At 39.8% G+C, this 19,712-nt stretch overlaps 2 protein-coding genes across 2 annotated transcripts; both read left to right on the top strand.

The window, feature by feature from the left end:
• Window positions 1-604: 604 nt before the first annotated feature.
• On the top strand, window positions 605-8,517 carry LOC139148167 (sortilin-related receptor-like). Its single transcript, XM_070719476.1, has 3 exons — window positions 605-972; window positions 5,370-5,421; window positions 5,725-8,517. Exons 1-3 carry the CDS (start codon window positions 736-738, stop codon window positions 7,980-7,982), a joined length of 2,547 nt encoding a protein of 848 aa, XP_070575577.1. The 5' UTR covers window positions 605-735; the 3' UTR covers window positions 7,983-8,517.
• Window positions 8,518-13,321: 4,804 nt separating this feature from the next.
• On the top strand, window positions 13,322-19,712 carry LOC139148166 (prolow-density lipoprotein receptor-related protein 1-like). Its single transcript, XM_070719475.1, has 3 exons — window positions 13,322-13,624; window positions 14,468-14,534; window positions 15,675-19,712. The coding sequence occupies exons 1-3, from the start codon at window positions 13,364-13,366 to the stop codon at window positions 19,274-19,276; spliced, it is 3,930 nt and encodes a 1,309-aa protein (XP_070575576.1). The 5' UTR covers window positions 13,322-13,363; the 3' UTR covers window positions 19,277-19,712.

The following is a 19,712-nucleotide window of genomic DNA, read 5'->3' as shown; positions in this document are numbered from 1 at the left end:
CTCTTGTGTGTTACTAAACTCCAGCAGTGTCATTCTCAAGACTTTCCAAGACCTTCACTGTCAACGCTGGATTTATACTGTGGACTTTGTGCAGCTTCAAGCCTGCAAGCCAAAGGACTGTTCATTCATCCAACTGACTGTTACAACTCTGAGACTGGAGCTTTGCCGTCCCAGCTGAGATAAGTAGTCTGTACACTTTTAAAGCTTGTACTCTGTCCCTGACTTAGCAATTAGTTTTGTTTTCGTAATAAATTTTGTTTAAACGGAAACTGCTGAGTTCACCCTTTTGTTCGTTTTCTCTGCACGTAACAATAGCTATAGAAAGAAATGTTCCATTACAGATTAAGGGCTGTGGTTCGAATCACAAAAACATGACTGAAAGCAATACAATGTAATTTACGTTCATTTAAATTTTTGGAAATTCCTTGTAAATCCACGACTAGCGCTTAGTTGTATGTGATGGGGAGAGAGCTTGTGCAGACATGTACAGATCGGAAATACCCTTCTACTGAATGAGAGTTTGAAAACATTTTTTCTGTGCTCGTAAGTTAAATACGGTGGCTTCAAGGCAAACGGAAGTGTGAGATCATGGAAGAATCGTGTCCGCCAGGTTTTACTGAAGTGAATATTTTACCGGTAAAAGATTTGCCCAAAGTACCAAACCTAACCAGGAAGACGACTACTTGCACACATAAACCCTAGCTCCGGTCTCACCAAACCTCAGTTTCCTGCAAAATGTTGAAGTTGGCGTTTTTGGTATGCGTTGCATTACGCAGTGTTGCCGTTGAACCGTTCTCTTTGAGGCCAGGCGGCATTCAACGACGATGGGGCGCTTCGTTCCCAGAATCCAAAGTTTACAAGAGTGAGGATGTTCATCTTGGCGTTTACGATGACACGGTCCGTCGAGCGCCATTTGCTCCAAGCAACTTTGGAAGCCAGAGTGGCTTCTGGTATCTGTTTCCCGACAAGTTTGTAAGTCATTCCTTCATAACGCATTGTTGTTGTCGTCTAGAAAATACACAGTGGATGGCTTTAATATTTTATTCCAATTGAAACTACTCACCCGATCACTATAAACTTTCTGTCTGAGAAGCAAATCGGATAAATAATATAAAAATCGACTCCTTAGACCAATGGTACACGGTGGTGCATATATCAGTGCAATTGAAAAACACATCCAGATATCTACAAGATTTTGACTCAAACTTTTAGTCCAGTCAATCTACGAGATTTTGGCACCTAACCCACCACAAATTGCAACAGAATTTTTTTCTTCAGAATGCATTTTAATGAGGTACCCAGAACAACATATTAAAAGTTTACTCGAATCCACCTTGGGGAAATATGTCTAATTTGCATAAATCAAATATGGCGGCCAACCATCCAACAAAATAACATAATTGGCTATATATCACATATTAAACAAGCTATTTCAGATATTTCAAGACTGGCACTAGTTATTTGGCTCAGGGAATCATTTTAGAGGTATAATGTTTCATATAGGCACCTCGTTAATTTGCATAATTCCAATATGGCGGCCAACATTCCTACAAAAGACATTTTCGGTCATATACCACGTATTAAACAAGCTATTTCAGTGATTTTAAAGTTAAAAGTATATTTCTTAGGCATGGACAAACGATTTTCGAGATTCTATGATTTGCATAGGTAATTTGTTAATTTGCATAATTCCAATATGGTGGCCAACATACCTACAAAAGACATTTTCTGTCATATACCACGTATTAACCCTTTTGGCGCCAAAGTCTATTTTTGTCAACTTTATAAAATGTACCACAGTCAATTTTTCTGCTTTTTGCCAAAATTTTGATAAAAATATGTAGCTGCTGAAAAATGATATCCATTTGGTCCAAAATTATGAAAAAACCGTACAGAAAAGTTCACAGAAATTGGTAAAATATTGCATTAAAATTTTGGTGTAAAAAATTACAGCAGTCAAAGGGTAAACAAGCCATTTCTGTGATTTCGAAGTTAAAAGTGTATATCTTTGGCATGGACAAACAATTTTCGAGATGCAATGATTTGCTTAGGTACTTCGTTAATTTGCATAACTCCAATAGGGTTGCCAACATACCTACAAAAGACATTTCTATCATATACCATGTATTAACCCTTTTGGGCGCCAAACTCTATTTTTGTCAACTTTATAAAATGTACCACAGTCAATTTTTCTGCTTTTTGCCAAAATTTTGATAAAAATCTGTAGCTGCTGAAAAATGATATCCATTTGGTCCAAAATTATGAAAAAAACGTACAGAAATGTTCACAGAAATTGGTAAAATATTGCATTAAAATTTTGGTGTAAAAAATTACAGCAGTCAAAGGGTTAAACAAGCTATTTCTGTGATTTCAAAGTTAAAAGTATATTTCTTTGGCATGGACAAATGATGTTTGAGGTGCAATGATTTGCGTTGGCACTTCGTTAATTTGCATAAATCCAATACAAAAGAAATTTTCTGTCATAAAATGTATTGAACAATCTATTTCAGCCATTTTGAAGTTTAATTATATTTCTTGAGCATGAAGAAACACCTTTTGTGGTTCAATGTTTTTAAAAGACACTTTGATGATTTTCAGAAATTAAATATGGCTGCCAAATTAATGCCCAAATAGCTTCTAATATAAATAAGGTTATGGTAGAGTTTTTAGGAATAGGAATATCAAGAAAAAACTGTCAAGAGGGCACAGCACCCAACGCACTGTATTTTGAAAATATTCTTCAAATTTTTATTAATTTGTTAACCCAAGATTAAAATTGGTTAGGTTCACCTTTTAGCTTGGCAAGCAGTCGTAAGTAGATAGCATGATATAGAAGGGTTAATGTATGCAAATGTATGCAAATCACCCGAATTCCTGCTTCCCTTTTATCCGAATTTCAAGATTTCCAAAGAATATAACTGTTCTGGCTGGGTCATATTTTCTGAAATTTTCACATTATGTTTTTAAATGCTATATAACAAAACAACTATTTTGTTTTGTAATAAAATTCTTACATTTTGAATTAGAGGCATTTTTATTTTGCTAACCATGATTTAAAGCACTTTTTGAGTGTCAGTTGTTCAGCCCATTCCATTTTAGAATGAGGATATACTCTTGTTTCAAGTGAAATATTACATTTCACAAAATAGTTTGTAAGGGTTTCCTTGTCATCTTAGATGAGAATATTCCTTCGAAAAAACTGTGTTGGCAACGTGCAGCTCCACATTAAGGCCTTGAACATTTATTTTTAAAAATATAGAAAATTTACATACAATAACGATCCATTTACGAATAAAAGTTTATTTTAATAGGTGTCTGTGATACCTGAATTCGTTAAAATACCCCATAAATATATTGTATTTTGAAAAGAATGTTAAAGCAAATTTGGTAGACTTACATATATGACTTCCGAACGGATTAAAATACGTATATGTTGATGTGCGTTTACTATTGAGTTGTAAGAAAGTCATGCAATTTTAATTATTTGTGATTTTTCTAAATATGACAACCGTTAATGATTGTTAGTCATCTAATAATAATCTCTTTCTGAATATAACATTGGATTCATCTGTGTACGGCATTATTTGTGATTTTTATAGGTGCTTTATACTTTACAGTGTTAAAACATGTAATCTTTAATGTTTACTGTTTTAAAAAAGTCGTGGACAAAATCTTTAGTTTCTAATTTAGACTGAACCCCTTCCTTATGGACGAGTGCATCTTTGGTACATCCCCCTAGATGATAGGCAAGAAGTCATCACATGTAACAGCAAAAATACAATAAACACAACAAAGATAATAACAATGCAAAAAATAAAATAATGTGACCAAAAATAACACATGCCACAATAGAAACAAATTAAAACTTAGCGCTGATGCAAACAATGTCAAACTCTTAAAAACTTGATCAACACACAAACTCACAAAAATTGAAAATTGCATGCTTAGCAAAAACTTAAAATTAATTCAAACAACTCATTAGCCCAACAGAATCCAACTGTTACACGATACAAACATGTACATCTGCAAAATGACACTTGGAAAAATGACTCAAGATGTACTTCTTTGTATTGTGTAATAGTTGAATTCTGTGTCTGGATTAATTGTAAGTCTTTGCTAAAGCATGCAGTTTTCATATTTTTTTGAGTTTGTGTGTCCAGAAAGTTTTTATGAATCTGACATTGTTTGCAATAGTGCTAAGTTTCAATTTGTGAGTATTACGACACTTTTTATTTCGGTCATATCATTTTTTCTGTTTTTTTAGCTTTGTTGTGTTTATTGTATTTTGCTGGTATGTGTGATGACTTCTTGCCTATCATCTAAGGGATCTTATAAAGATGCACCCATCCATAAGAAGGGGGTTCAGTCTAAATTAAAAACTAAAGATTTTGAACACCCCTTTTTTAACAGTAAACATTACAGATTACATGCTTTGACACTGTAGAGTGTTAAACACCCTTACAAATTACGAAAATGCCACACACAGATAAATTCAATGTTATATTTAAAAAGAGAATATATCATTCAGAAGACTAACATTCATTAACATTAACAGTCGTCATATACAGAAAAATAAAAAAAAATAAAAATGAATGTCCAAGGATTTAACAGTTCCTTCTTGATAGTTTCCTAGTGCTAAAAACTATACCAAAACCGTTATTTATATTAGTAGCTATTAAGCCATGGGCCATTAATATGGCAGCCATATTTAATTTATGCAAATTATCAAAGGGCCTTTGTAAAACTTGAGCCACTAAAAGTGTTTCTTCATACCCAAGAAAAATATTAAAACTTTAAAATCAAAGAAATAGCTTGTTTAATGCGTGGTGTATGACCGACAATGTCCTTTGTAGGAATGTTGGCCACCATATTGTATTTATGCAAATTAACAAATTACCAATGCAAATCGTAGCATCTCGAAAATCGTTTATCCATGCCAAAGAAATATACTTTTAACTTTAAAATCACTGAAATAGTTTGTTTAATATGTGGTATATGACCGAAAATGTCCCTTGTAGGAATGTTGGCCGCCATATTGGAATTATGCAAATTAGGAAAGTACCTATAAGGAACATTATACCTCCAAAATAATTCCCTGGGCCAAATTACTAGTGTCAGACTTTGAAATCACTGAAATAGCTTGTTTAACATGCGATATATAGCAAATTATGTTATTTTGTTGGATGGTTGGCCGCCATATTTGATTTATGCAAATTAGACATATTTCCCCAAGGTGGAATCGAGTAAACTTTTAATATGTTGTTCTGGGTACCTCTCTGAAATGCATTCCGAAGAAAAAAATTCTGTTGCAATTTGTGGTGGGTCTAACCCTATTTTGACTGGAACATTATGTTTTACCCACCTCACAGATCTCGAGGAATAATGAAGGACTTGAGAAGCGCTCAATGCTTATCGGACAAGGTATAGTAAACAGCTTTGGCATTGCTTTGATCAAATAGACTGACGTAGAGCTATTTGATACAAACATTAAAACAACTTCCAGGCGTACATAATAAAAATATTAAATTCATTGAAATCAAATAAATGTACAGTTTATCAGTCGAAAAGAGGTTGTGAAACTTCCAAACGACCAGTATTACGCATAGGTATGGATTTGAGAATGTGCAAAACAATTAAACGCCATCATATCTGAGCGACAACTTATGCATCAATCTCTTTCAAATTAATAAATAACTCCCTATCTTGCTTGCTACGAAATTGCAGGTTTCCCGTCAGGCGTCGATGGTATGTCCTGTGCGGATTGGAGTACAATTCCTTCCCACTTCAAGTGCGATGGGTGGCATGACTGCCCTTGCGGTCAAGACGAGTCTCGTTGTTCTCAACAGGACAGTTGCTTCTCCGACGAATTTCGATGCAGTGATGGTTTATGCATACTACAAGGTCTCGTCTGCGACGGATACCAGGACTGTCAATGTGGTTTTGATGAACGCAACTGTCCCATGTGTGGTTTTCACGAGTACAACTGTGCCTCGGGAGAATGCATCGCTATCGGTAATCTCTGTGACGGACGTGTGGACTGTGAGAGTGCCGAAGACGAAGCAGTTTGCGGTGGGAGTGTTTGTCGAGAAAACGATTACTATTGTCCGGATGGTAGCTGTATTTCACCTTGCGCCGTGTGCGATGGCCACCCTGACTGTTTTGATGGAACTGATGAATGTGGCTGTAATGGTTGCTCAGCTGGCAGCTTCCGCTGTGCAAACGGAGATTGTATAGCACAGCCATTGGTCTGTAATGGCGCTCCAGACTGCGAAACAGGCGAAGATGAGCGTGGCTGCCTATGCCTTTCAGATCAGTTTACCTGCTCTGATGGAGCCTGCATTTCTGGTGCATCGGTCTGCGATGCAAAGAATGATTGTGCCGATGGAGATGATGAGAAAGATTGTGAGTCTGTTACTAATGAAGAACACTTAATAAAATGCAGCGGCGGACTTTCCATTCCTAAAAATTTGGCATGCAACGGTGTAAATGACTGCTGGGATGGCATCGACGAGGAAAATTGTCAAGAGGAAGTGGAAGGAGATGGTGGACAGGGAGAAGATGCCGGCAAAAATGAAGAAGAACAAGAACAAGAGGAAGAAGAACAAGAACAAGAACAAGAACAAGAGGAAGAAGAACAAGAACAAGAACAATATGAAGAAATGGGAGAACAACAACATTGGGATGATTACAATTACAGTGATTACAGTGATGATGATGATGATCATGATCATGATCATGATCATGATCATGATGATGATGATGACCTAAGCAATCATCACGGTGATGCTGAGGAAGAGGAAGACGAACGTAAAGAATGCCATCTCGACTCAGAGTACAGATGCAGTGATGGTTGGTGTATTTCGGCAAGCAAAGTATGCGACGATGTTAGTGATTGTGTCGATGGGGAGGATGAAAGCCATTGCAAATCTTCTACATGCACGAGTGACAAATTTCTCTGTACCAGTGGTGAATGTATCCATCCAGACTTAGCGTGTGATGGCGGGCCTGACTGCAGTGACGGTAGTGATGAATTGGGCTGTAACTCGTGTCAGTCTGACAGCTTTCTATGCGGAAATGGCGACTGCATTGATGGTAGCCTACAGTGCAATGACATTCCAGACTGCTCTGATGGTGAGGATGAAGAGGGTTGTGACAACAATGGATACTGCAGCAATCTAGAGATCCCCTGTGTCGATGGTAATCAATGCATTCCCGAGTTTTCACTCTGTGATGGCATAGCTGACTGCTTGGATGGGTCCGACGAAACCGACTGTTGCGATTTCCAATGTCCCGACGGCTTCTGTATACCTTATGCGTGGCTGTGTGATGGTATATCCGATTGCTATGACCATTCGGATGAACAACAAGACTACTGCCAGTTCAGCAGTGAAGAAGCGGATTGTAATGGTTTCGAATGTGATGACGGTAAATGTATAATATCCGATTGGCAATGTGATGCGCTGTATGACTGTTCAAACGGCGAGGATGAACGAAATTGCACATGCTTGGCAGATCAATTCAGCTGTACTACCGGTGGATGCTTGGAATATTTCTCGTTGTGTGACGGACACCCTGATTGCCACGATGGGGAAGACGAAATGTTGCATGCCTGTTTCTGTGAAGAGTGGGAATTACTCTGTGCGGACAAGTCCTGCGTTGACCCGAGCTCCGTATGCGACGGTCAGTTTGACTGCCCAGACGGTGAAGACGAAGTGGGGTGTTGTTCTGAAAGCGATTTCCTCTGTGATGACGGGTCCTGCATTGCACAGTCAAAGGAGTGCGATGGTGTCCGAGACTGTACATACGGCGAGGATGAGAGTGAGTGCGGCTGCAGAGAGACGGATTTCCAGTGTCGCGACAGCACCTGTCTGCCGTCCAAGCTAAAATGTGACGGTAAAAAGGATTGCCCGCTTGGCGAAGACGAAGATATGTTCCTGTGTAAAGGACAGAAGTACAAGACTGGTAAACTTGAAATCGCCTAAAAGATGAGTCCAGTAGATATTTGTCAGAATAGTCAGCAGTTAAGAACACTTTAAGCGACCTGTCTGAATATCCATAGGGAACTTCCGTCCGCAAATATTTCACAGCCTCTTTATCCCGGCCATATGGACTGTATCTGTCTGAATGCCACTCAAGCAACCAACAATACATTGGAGATGACAAGCTGACAATGGAAAGGAAAAATGCCAATGAACAAAGTATAATTTTAAGAACTGGTCAAATTATCCATATCGATGGAATGAAAAATACGTGATTTAAGGTGATAAATATACTAAATTGATAAATCTATGGGCGAGACTTTTATTCTGTTATATCCAATTAGGCGGAGTTCCACTTTATCCTTCATTGAGCTATTTCAGAAATTAAAGTATTTCTTGAATTACAGTCATTTTGAACTGAAAACAATAGTAGAATTTTATGTTCCAAAAACCAACAATAAAAGTTGGCAAAAAATAAACTAAGCTTATATGGCGGTGAATGGCTTTCTTGAATAAAATGTAGTTTCATGCAAATCAGTATTGTCTACATATCGTTTTTTCCTCTCTGTTTTTACTTCAATGCATGCTTTATGTGGCAATATTTTGACAGGACGTCCCCGAGTGCCCTTGGATGGTACACAGTCAGCTATCTACACGGTGCAAACTAAAGAGACACGCAGGGGCACCCCACAAACTGCACAGTAAGCAATAAGAAAAGGGTGTTTGCAAATGTGCAAAGTTAAACTCAAAATCCACATAAAGGCTGGATGTACAAACAATGTCTTCTTCCTGCAGTGCATCACAATAAAGATTTATTATATTGTTGGGACTGTAAACTGCGACGTCGAACATGGAGGTAGTGACGAGAAGGTCGATTCTACCTATAAGCTTCCAATGAGCTGAGGCGTATCGTTGGGAATATTCCACGAGGTATAGAGGTCATATACGCCTGTTTATACGTAAGAAAACACAAAGCCCACGAGGAAATGAATATAGAAATTTGTATCTTTGTCTTGTAAGATAAGTAACTGTCATCAACGTTGAAATATGGGATTTCCCTTGGAGGGAAATCTTACTTGAATTACTTGATGATCTCTTTAAACCAGTAGATATGCCACTGCATAGTTTGGTGGGAAATTTTCGAAGAGCACCAGGCGGGAGGAAGTCAATTGCCTGACACATTGGGGTAAGAAAATTATAACACGCCACATGCTCATTCCGTGTCGCGATTCGCCAGAATACGACACGTGACGAGAAAATAGATACGTCTAGTCCTCACCGGATCAACAAAAGTGACGTCAGAGGGTATTTTTCGAAAAGCTATTTCCCTAGGGAAATAGTTCTGACCAAATTTGGAAAAGTGCCCGGTCACATGACTGTAGTGTCGTCTGCAGCTTTGCAACAATGGCGGATGACTGGAACGTGATGTGCGTCCGGGATAGGTAACGACACATTCTCTAAAACAGATTTTCCAACATTTTCCAACATTCCAACAGCGTAGGAACTTGAACAGCTCATCGACGGAAAAGATTAAAGTGCAACTAAGGATGTCGCTAGGTATGCTTAGAATATTTTTTGAAAGAAAGTGGTACCACGTACAACTGAAACCGCTGTGGAAACATCGCCCAGTAAACTTTTCACAATGGATTGTTGCGGTGCAAAATATTAAAACACATTAAAAACTATATAACAATACAACATGAGCATGTGGTGTGTTATAAAACACCTATAGCCTGGTCTTTATTCGGGCTATAGCGCTCGTCTATTACCCCTCGTGGCCGTGTGTTTAATACCAGAAACACATCGCTATACCCCTCGGCCTACGGCCTCGGGGAATAGCGATGTGTTTCTGGTAACACACGGCCCCTCGGGGTAATAGACGGGCGCTATTATATATTATTGCCTGAATACATGGGTTTAGGTGCCCGAGAGCAGGTGACAATTTGCCCGACGCCAGGAGGGCAAATTGTCTCCTGCTGCGAGAGCACATAAACCCATGTATTCAGGCAATAATATTTTTATTACATGCCTCTTCACAGTTAATGCTATGTGACATTTAGTTACATGCAGGGCATTTTCAAACAATTTTACCATTATCGACCAGCATCAAACAGATTTTAACGAAAGTCAAAATAGCAGTGCGCGCATGGATATTTTACATCTAGCGATATGCGTCTACTTTGACGTGGAAAACATCGAAAGGCTTCCTGGCCCGGGTAACCATGGAAACCGGTCAGTACATCGTTCACCGGCCCGCTAACATCCCGATGTTCCTATTCAAATCTATGCACTGATTTGCATTCACCTCGAGGCATGTAATAAAGCCCTCATGACCAGGCAATAGGCGTTTACTGTGGGATGTCTTACAGAATAACCATAAATATAGGTATTTCAACTCATCAAAGTATTTGCCTGCAGTAAAGACATGTACATGTACCTCCATTCACAGATTTTAGAAAACAAATTATAACTAATTCTCAAAGCAGCCCATTTGCCCAAATGATTGTTAGCTTCTTCGATCTCCCTTTACTGAGTTAGGCGGAAGAGCTATTGTGATTGGAATCATTCAAACTACCTACCGCATCCACCTCCTGTATCTACAGCTTTTAAATGGCTGGGAACTAGTTGAGATATGCCGACTCTCGAAATCGGTGTGACAGGCTTTTTGTCCCATATACGCCTGAAGGTTCTGCAATTGGCCGAGCTCGGTTTGGTCTAGTAATACTGGTATGTAGCACCTTCGCTCCGTGACCCTGCACCTTTCATAGTCACGATCATTACAGTGGAACGTTCGCGTACTCGTAGTGCTCCGCCCCTGTAAACTTTTGGCAAATAGGAGTTCAAAGTTCGAGGTAAGTTTTTTGAAATTCTAAACATTATCAAATGGGAGAGAAGGCTACTTATCGGCAGGCGTTTACATCAGCATCAAATTCAACTTCAGTTTTTACTTACTTACTTACTTACTTACTTACTTACTTACTTACTTACTTACTTACTTACTTACTTACTTACTGTATCCCTATCGACCAGTAGGTTGCTGATATTACAGGTTTTAATAAAATTATCTGGTGATGAATTCAAACATGCGTAATGCGGATAGGTAAATGTCGTCCCACTCTAATGTTAAGAATGTGACCTAAAATGAACTTACAGTTGAAAGAAAACCCCGAATTGTACATTTACAACTGTGAAATAAAGGGTAAATAATAACAACATACAAATCAAGTAAAATAGAACAAACTAATAACTAAAATATAAAATAATAGAATACAATAAAAATATCCACACGTTGATGTTCAACATCAAAAGCATGCATTTGCAGGCATCGCTGAGTCTATTGAGATTGCGAGGACTTTTCAATAACAATACATTTGATAGTAATTCACTGTCAATCACGTATACTGAGCGATCTAGTGTACTAATTCATTTATTTTTTTATGTGAACGCCGTGAAATATTGTCCACTCAAATCAAAGAAACGTCAGTTTGGTTAAAGTATAAGTAATGTAGCGCCAATGTTCATATTTCCATTGCTGGATCAGTACTTAGAGGTAATTGGCAATGATGAGATGGTACATGTACTTGATTTCAAGATTTGAAAATTTCCCGAAAGATAAATATATTCAAATACAGTCACACTGAGGGAGGTGCATTCTGTGCATCCAAATAGTTTCCTTAAAAAAGTACATATTTCCATGAAACTAGAGATTTGGTTGCTAAGTTTTTATTTCTTAAATGATCTCGAACTAAATTTGAAAAGTGCTCGGTCACGTGACCATCACGTAGTGTCGTCGGCAACAGGGTAGGGACTTGAACAGCTCATCGACGAAAAGATTCAAGTGCAACAAACGATGTTGCTAAGTATGCTTAGGATATTTTTAAGAAGAAATTTATACTACTGTTACTCGTGAGGAAAAATTGCAGCGCATAAATTCAAAACACATTAAAAACTACAACATAAAAAAACATGAGCATGTGGAGTTTTATAAAACACCTGTAACCTAGTACTCATTTGATCTATAGCACCTGTTCATCACCCTTCATGGCCATGCGTTACCAGAAACACATCGCTATACCCCTCAGCCTACGGCCTCGCGAAATAGCGATGTGCTTCCAGTAACGCACGGCTCCTGGGGGTAATAAACGGGCGCTATAACCCATATGACTAGTTAAAAAGTGTTTACTACATCTGTTTACACGGTTGGTGCCGTGTTTTATGAATTTCGAAGCAACTGGCTTATTCCTTTGAGATTTCATCTCTCTCTCTCTCTCTCTCTCTCTCTCTCTCTCTCTCTCTCTCTCTCTCTCTCTCTGGTAACATGAAGATGGATTTCAGTGGCAGCAAATCATCAGAACGTTTGCGCAGTATTATTTTGCTTTTATACATCGTTTAGAAGATGAATGTTGTGCAATGAGATATAAAATGAAACCACAAATATGCTATAGGTGATACAATAAGCAAAGTTTTAGGACATATTCAGGAATTTATTTAAAGTACATTATTACTTCGTTTGAAATATGACTCAAGCTGTCATTGCAACTTGCAGCTCATGACATGCATGATGGTCATTTTGTATTCTCATGACTATTTGTTTTTGAGGATGAAAAAGAAAGCGTCATTATAAAGTGCTGTTGAGACATGTTACAACATCATCATCGTGCGGATCAGAGACCTGCTTTGATCCAACCATTTCTAAGTCAGCAGATCTTCTAAAGATTGGAATTCATGTCTTGCACATGTTTTTTCCGGAACCACCACGGGCGAGACTTTGCGCCATCGTACAAGTATCATGTACCAATATTGTGCATATTGTCAAGGCCCTTTAATAGATTTTTGAAAGCCATTCAGGAAAGCTTTAGGACAGATTTATCTCAAAGACTCCAGTTTTGCAGCCCGCAGTCGCACTGTTAACACCCTGTACACAGGAAATACCTTTTTTCTTGGAGTGTTTTTCGCTGAAATAATCCTGTGAACAGGAAATCTGTAAATACTACCAGGAGGACACAGAATAAATATCTGTAAGGCAGTTCATTTAACAATTTATGAATTTAATTTATCACGAAGCATCGATAATGCAGCACATCGCGACTTGTTTTTTTAATTTTGAAAATAAGTATTTATGAAAATATGATTAACATTTTCACTAATCTTTATTACTAATCGGATGCGTTTTAGATAATCCTCATAATGTTTTATTTTTTCGAATAATGAAAATTGAAATTTAAAAGATTATTGTTTAAGAAGCCGGAAAAGCTTTCACTTATTCTTACATCCCTGGTCACGAGTTTGAAAATTCATGTGAGATTTCAAAATGCATAAATGAGCGGCTTCAACGAACGTCCACACAGATCTCCATCGATTGGTTTTGATAGAAGCCAGTCGATATGGGGCTACACGAGATCCTTCGTGTCTCACTGGTGCTTGTGGTCGCATGTGGACTGGCCAGACTTGGCGATGCTGATCGAACCAAAGCAACGGCAACTTTTAGAGGTTCCAAAAGTACTGTTCGAGGCCGAATCAAAGAATCCACTTCGCTGAATATGAATCCTACGTCAACGATCACTGGAGGTTTGAATCCACTGTTCGCAAAGAAATCTGCAAATACAGCCACGGAGGCCAAATATGTTGGCAAACCCTCGCTTCGGGTAAATACGATGATCATGACTTGCATTGTGTGTATGGATGTTTGAGTGAATGAGCATATACAGAGGGGAGGGATCACCCTAACCTCCACGGCGTAAGTGAGCATAGATATGTGTGTGCGCCGACATGTTTGTCTCCTTCTCATTAACCCACTGATCTATTTAAGCACGGTCCCTCCACAAAATGTGTGTGATTTAAGATAGAATGCACCAAGGGACAGAGACTCTCATTTTTTCAATACTCTACTGTTCTAATACTTATTGGGCTCATTTAAATATCTTTGAGCAAGAAAATTTCACCGTCTTAGTTTTTCTAAAGATCGATCATTTCCCACCAAAGACTTAAGAAAGGAATGGCGGCCATGTCGCTAAACATTGGTAATTTATTTTTATATATGATTTAGTCGAGGAAGGTTTGAGAAAATCTTGAAGCATTTCAATTTTGAGGACAGCACTGTCTTAAGAGTGTAGCTGAGTAGCATTATTAAGTGTCCGGGATTTATTTTAATATTTATAATTTTCAGCCATGCCTTCTTTATGCACGCAATTTGCGGGAACGTTACATCACTCGATCCCGGTCGATTAAGTGACTAAACCTGTCTCAACTAGAATCACGGCACGAACGTTGATATATCTCCGTTACTCCTGTTGCAATGTGCATTGTGTAAACAGAATGGAGGGTTAAAATTGGCGGGCATCGAGGTTTTAACGAAGGATAAACCTTTTCCGTAATGATAAAGTTCCTATAGGCAATTCCTATCCGCCCAATGTGACAACTAAAGTTGAATTAGACTGATCAGGATTTGTAGCAAGTATTTATGGAAATTTTTTATATCACATCATCAGGACAACGGAAATCAATTTGGAGGACCCAGGAAAGCAGACACATCTACGTCTAGTAAGAAACGGCAAGGTAGGTGTTCATGGTTATAAAACTTGTTGAATAGAAGTTTGACTAAACATGCCTTTCCTGGAGCTGAAATAGTTGAAAAAGATGTAATTTTAACTACATGTTCTGTAGAAATTAAAGCCCATTGACTGTATCCTTTTTGCATTTTACTTACCACCAGCAATACCAGCAACTATTTGGAGAGATGCTTTTGATTAATTAAGTCCTATGTTCTATGAAAATGTCAATTTTTTAATCCTTGGTGATAGATTTAGCGGATTAAATTCAGGTGCTTACAAACGTGTGATTTTTTTTGCGGCGGCCATATTAGAGATGTGACTCGAAAATTAGTTGCGAAAATCTAACTTGTCCGTTCATCGTAAATGTTTGAAAAACATTCTCTGGCCACACTTCGGTAGACATTTTACATAAGAAACATTTATTATCACATCACCTTATCTAAGCAAGCATAAAGTTATAGTTGATGGGGTTTGAACGGATATCTATTTCTTGTGTGGCATCCAGAAGAGAGATAGCTCTACGTCTTAATTATCAAACCTCCTTTGGTCGTGAATTTTTTTGTTCTCTTGTGAAATACCGTTCCTTGGTCTGCTCTATCGAAATTCCTAGTTCAACACTATTTGCTTATCTGTGATGTTTGGTGCGATCGTTGACAAACGAATTCCAGTCCGGACTTGAATTAATTTGTCAACAGCAACCTTGTATGTTGCACCACAGGCGTTGCTTTGAATTGGAATCTGATACCTGACTTTTCAACGTTCTTGAGAAGGAAGACGAAAACAGAGGAGAAGAAAATGAACTTCATATTTTTCTTCAAAAAAGATAATGAAAATATATCTGCTATCAAAGGCTACTGCTTTTGTCTCAGAGTCTTTAAAATGATTATAGAAATAAAATTGTTATGAACATCCATGACATTTCCTTTTGGTCGAATATATTACAATTAATTTAATTAAAAATGTTGATACTTTATTAATATATCATAAATTTCACTATGATATATGTTTGTTCTTGTATGTTTAGTTTCAGAGGCATGCCGGAAGAGCACGCGTTTACCATTTGAGATGTAAAAAGATAATACATTTTTCACTGATAATTTCAAACCAAAGACTAAATTGTGAAACTGAACATTGTATTTTTCAGTCACGTTGATCGGCAAAGACATTATTGTATGTTTGGACGGCAGCATTTTTGTCTTTGACGCCATGTGCGATGGAATAATTGACTGTCCGTTTGGAGAGGATGAGATGTACTGTGGATCATCCTACCAATGCCTTGTCAACGAATTCCGATGTTCCAATGGTCAGTGCATACCTGAATACAAGGCTTGTGATTCCTACCCAGACTGTTATGACGCAAGTGATGAAATGGCCTGTCCCATACCGGTTGTTGGGGGTTATACGACTTGCAGTGATGGGACCATTATTCCCCTGGGCTCTTTGTGTAACGGTGTGATAGATTGCCTGTTTGACGGAAGTGATGAAAAATTATGTTACCCACCCGTTGATGGAAGCTATACGCCTTGCAGTGATGGGTCAATTATTCCCCTTGGCTCTTTGTGTAACGGTGTGATAGATTGTCTGTATGGGGAAGACGAAGCCCAATGTGGACACCCTCAATGCGGCGTTCACGATTACTACTGTCACGATGGTAGCTGTATTCCGATCGAGTCTGTTTGTGACGGCGTACCGGACTGCCATGACGGAGGCGATGAATGGGGCTGTAACACATGCAATCCAGAAGATTATGTCTGCTCCGATGGAAGCTGTGTTTCACTAAGCAAGGTATGTGATAGCATTTCCGACTGTCCCGGCGGCGATGATGAGTATGGCTGTCACTGTTCTGGGGATGACTATCAGTGCCCTGGTGGCATCTGCATTCCTTCATTCTTCACCTGCGATGGCAATTCGGATTGCGTCGATGGAAGCGACGAGCTTGGTTGCGAGATGTGTCAATATGGCTTGTTCCTGTGTGGAGAGGGCAAATGTATTTCAAGCAGTCTGGTCTGCGATTATAACTCAGACTGTGTAATGGGTGAAGATGAAGTTGGTTGTGATGACCATCCCTGTTCAGAAGATCAGTTTACATGCTACGATAACACCTGCATCCCACAATACTACACCTGTGATAATGTCGATGACTGTTATGAGGGGGAGGACGAATATGGTTGTCCCTGCCAACCTGGCCAGTATCGATGTTCCTCTGGTCATTGCATCGAAGGCGACTACGTCTGTGATTGGTTCACAGACTGCATTGATGCGGATGATGAAGATGAGGAAAACTGCGCAAGTCGACAATGCGGGGATGACGAGTTCAAGTGTTCTAGCGGTAGCTGCATCCCCCTTGAGTTTGTCTGCAATGGTGACTGGGATTGCTGGGAGGCTGATGATGAAAATGATTGTCCGTGTCCAGACAACGAAGTGAAATGCTCTGACGGCATGTGCATCCCCGATAACTGGGTTTGTGATGGCTATAACGACTGTTCAGATGATGAAGACCAAACGAAATGTCCAGCGACGACTTGTAGTGAAGACCAGTTCACCTGTGGGAGTGGTGATTGCATATCTCTTGGATGGGTATGCGATGATTTTCCCGACTGTCCCATGAATGACGACGAAGCTGCGTGTGGGACCTGGCAATGCAACTCCAAACAATTTCAGTGCCATGACAACGTGTGCATTTTAGAAGATTTTAGGTGCGATGGATGGGATGACTGTGATGAAGGTGAAGATGAAGTCGGCTGCCAGTGTAACGATGATCAGTTTACCTGTATTGACGGCGGGTGTATTCCTGAAATCTATCTCTGTGACAACTACAATGACTGCGAGTCTGGTGACGACGAAGGGTCAGATATCTGTGGGTGCACTGATGGCAATTTTCACTGTGTTTCTGGAGAGTGCATTCCTCTTCACAAGCACTGTGATGGCATGCCCGACTGCGCCGATCAAGATGATGAGCTCGAGTGTTACAGCAACTGTGATGCAGACTCAGAGTTTCATTGCGGGAACGGAACCTGCATCAGCGCCAATTGGAAATGCGACAATATGTTGGACTGTGAAGATGGCTCGGATGAACTGTGGTGTGATTATGGAGGCTGTGAAGAGTACAAATGTCAAGATGGAACATGTATCCCATACTCCTCCATTTGCGATCTGAAGCGTGACTGTGAGGACAATGCAGACGAAGAATCGTGTACGTGTGGCGAGGGTACAACTGCATGTAGTGATGACATGTGCGTGGCTAATGAGTTTGTGTGCGACGGAATTAGGGATTGCTCTGAAGGTGATGATGAGGCTGACTGTGTCTGCTCTGATAATCAGTACAGGTGCAATGATGGGATGTGCATACCCTCAGAGTACAAGTGCGATGGCATCAACGACTGCATGGACAATGATGATGAAGGTGACTGTCACGACCCTGGAACACAGTGCGACGGAATGCTGTGTGACAATGGCAAGTGTGTGTCTGAAGAAAGCGTATGCAACGGGGAAGAAGATTGTCCGGCGGGTGAGGATGAAGCCCAATGTGATTGTGGAGAACATAGTGCCCCGTGCTTCAATGGCCAATGTATTTCGATGTACAAACTATGTGACAACAGACCAGACTGCCCAACGGGAGAAGATGAAAGAATACCCTCCTGTTTTTGTCAGGATACTGAAATAGCCTGCCATGACGGAAGCTGCGTGCATGTCTCCCTATTTTGTAATGGTCATCATGACTGTTCTGAGGGAGAAGATGAGCTGTATGATTTTTGCGATCGTGTCGAAGGGTATTTTGGTGACAGCACTGAAAATAGCTTCCCTCCTTTTGGCGATAAGCCAACACCTCCTCATGGACACCAGCATGGGAATGACAATTTGTATCCAGGACATGGTGACAAAAATAAGAATAAACCCAACAACATGCATCACAGCGACGACAAAGGTGGACATCCAGAAGAGCAACATTGGGGATATCAAGGTGGGAAGGATAAAGGAAAGCCAGGCTGGCAGGCTGCAGGCTACAAAGGAGGGCATCAGGGAGGCACTAACGGTGGCCCCCACGGAGACACTGAGGGCGGGCTTCATGACGGCAACCACGAGGGACATTATGTAGACAATGACGATTTGCCTCATAGAGGCAATGAAGGTGAGTCACGTGGAAGTTATCAGGGTGAGCCAGACATCAATGACGATGAAAACGAACATTGGATCAGCAAACTTATGTCTGCGACATTCGGTAAGAAAAGGCGGGAAACACGGCACGCCATTCGCGCCAACCTGCTGAAAAAATCCATTACAATAGAAAGAGAACAAAGGGATGTAGAGAAGTGTGTCGATGGTGCGCCAGGCGCCTGTGGAAAGAGAAAGTCTCGTTCCGTCATCAGACACAATGGAGTCACCAAAAGTCGTAATCAAGATGAGGTCAAGAGGGCAAATCAGAAACAAGTGAGGTACCAAGGCGGACGGCAGAGGCGTACTCTGAAATACACACAAAAATACCATTCTTACAAATCCTTTCCCGCCACGACATCCTCTGGCAACGCCAAGTCTAAGCTTGCGGCAAAGAAGAAACTTTTGATGGCGAAGACGGTCAGAGCAGATGAGAAGATGAACACAGGGAGAATCAGGCATCTTTTTGACAAGGTGAAGACAGCTGGAAAGAGTGGTGTGAAGAAGCACAGTACAGTTCCTGTTCGTCGAACTGCCAAGGAGTTTATGCACGAAGAAATGGGCGTCGGGAGAATAAAATTGTCTAAGCTGTAAATTGCCTCGTGAAGATGCGGTAACAGATCTAGACATGACCTTTCAGAAATGACATGATCGACCAGATGTAGTATGACGATGAAATCTTAAGATTTGTTATACCTTATGATCGCGATTCCTTACTTTGACCTTGACTGAGTTTACTTGATAGTCGTTGTTTAAATCTACTTGTATCTCCTCATCAGCATTGATGAATCTCTGTGACGCATTACAGTGACTCCATCGATGTAACATTGTTCCCGAATAACTTTTAATTTGCTCGTATCGTTAGATCATATCAGATACCATGATCGATAATGAATAACAATTATGAACGATTGTACTACCGTGACATCTAGTTTTGTGAGCACTTTACGCGCCTTTTTTCTCAAAGAATGTTGTGGCTTATGTGCCATGTTAATGTACTGAATAAATCATTGAGCATATGAAAACTTGT

This window comes from Ptychodera flava, chromosome 13 (assembly GCF_041260155.1).
Source record: "Ptychodera flava strain L36383 chromosome 13, AS_Pfla_20210202, whole genome shotgun sequence".
Lineage (NCBI taxonomy): Eukaryota > Metazoa > Hemichordata > Enteropneusta > Ptychoderidae > Ptychodera > Ptychodera flava.
The sequence above is the reverse complement of the archived record's forward strand: the minus strand, read 5'-3'. Positions and strand labels throughout refer to the sequence as shown.

Bases quoted from the DNA above. Each gene is read 5' to 3' on its own strand.
- LOC139148166 (XM_070719475.1), top strand. From the start codon at position 13,364: ATGGGGCTACACGAGATCCTTCGTGTCTCACTGGTGCTTGTGGTCGCA. The intron at 13,625-14,467 runs GTAAATACGATG...TCACATCATCAG, and splicing joins TTGGCAAACCCTCGCTTCGG to GACAACGGAAATCAATTTGG. The intron at 14,535-15,674 runs GTAGGTGTTCAT...TGTATTTTTCAG, and splicing joins GTCTAGTAAGAAACGGCAAG to TCACGTTGATCGGCAAAGAC.
- LOC139148167 (XM_070719476.1), top strand. From the start codon at position 736: ATGTTGAAGTTGGCGTTTTTGGTATGCGTTGCATTACGCAGTGTTGCC. The intron at 973-5,369 runs GTAAGTCATTCC...CCCACCTCACAG, and splicing joins ATCTGTTTCCCGACAAGTTT to ATCTCGAGGAATAATGAAGG. The intron at 5,422-5,724 runs GTATAGTAAACA...ACGAAATTGCAG, and splicing joins CTCAATGCTTATCGGACAAG to GTTTCCCGTCAGGCGTCGAT.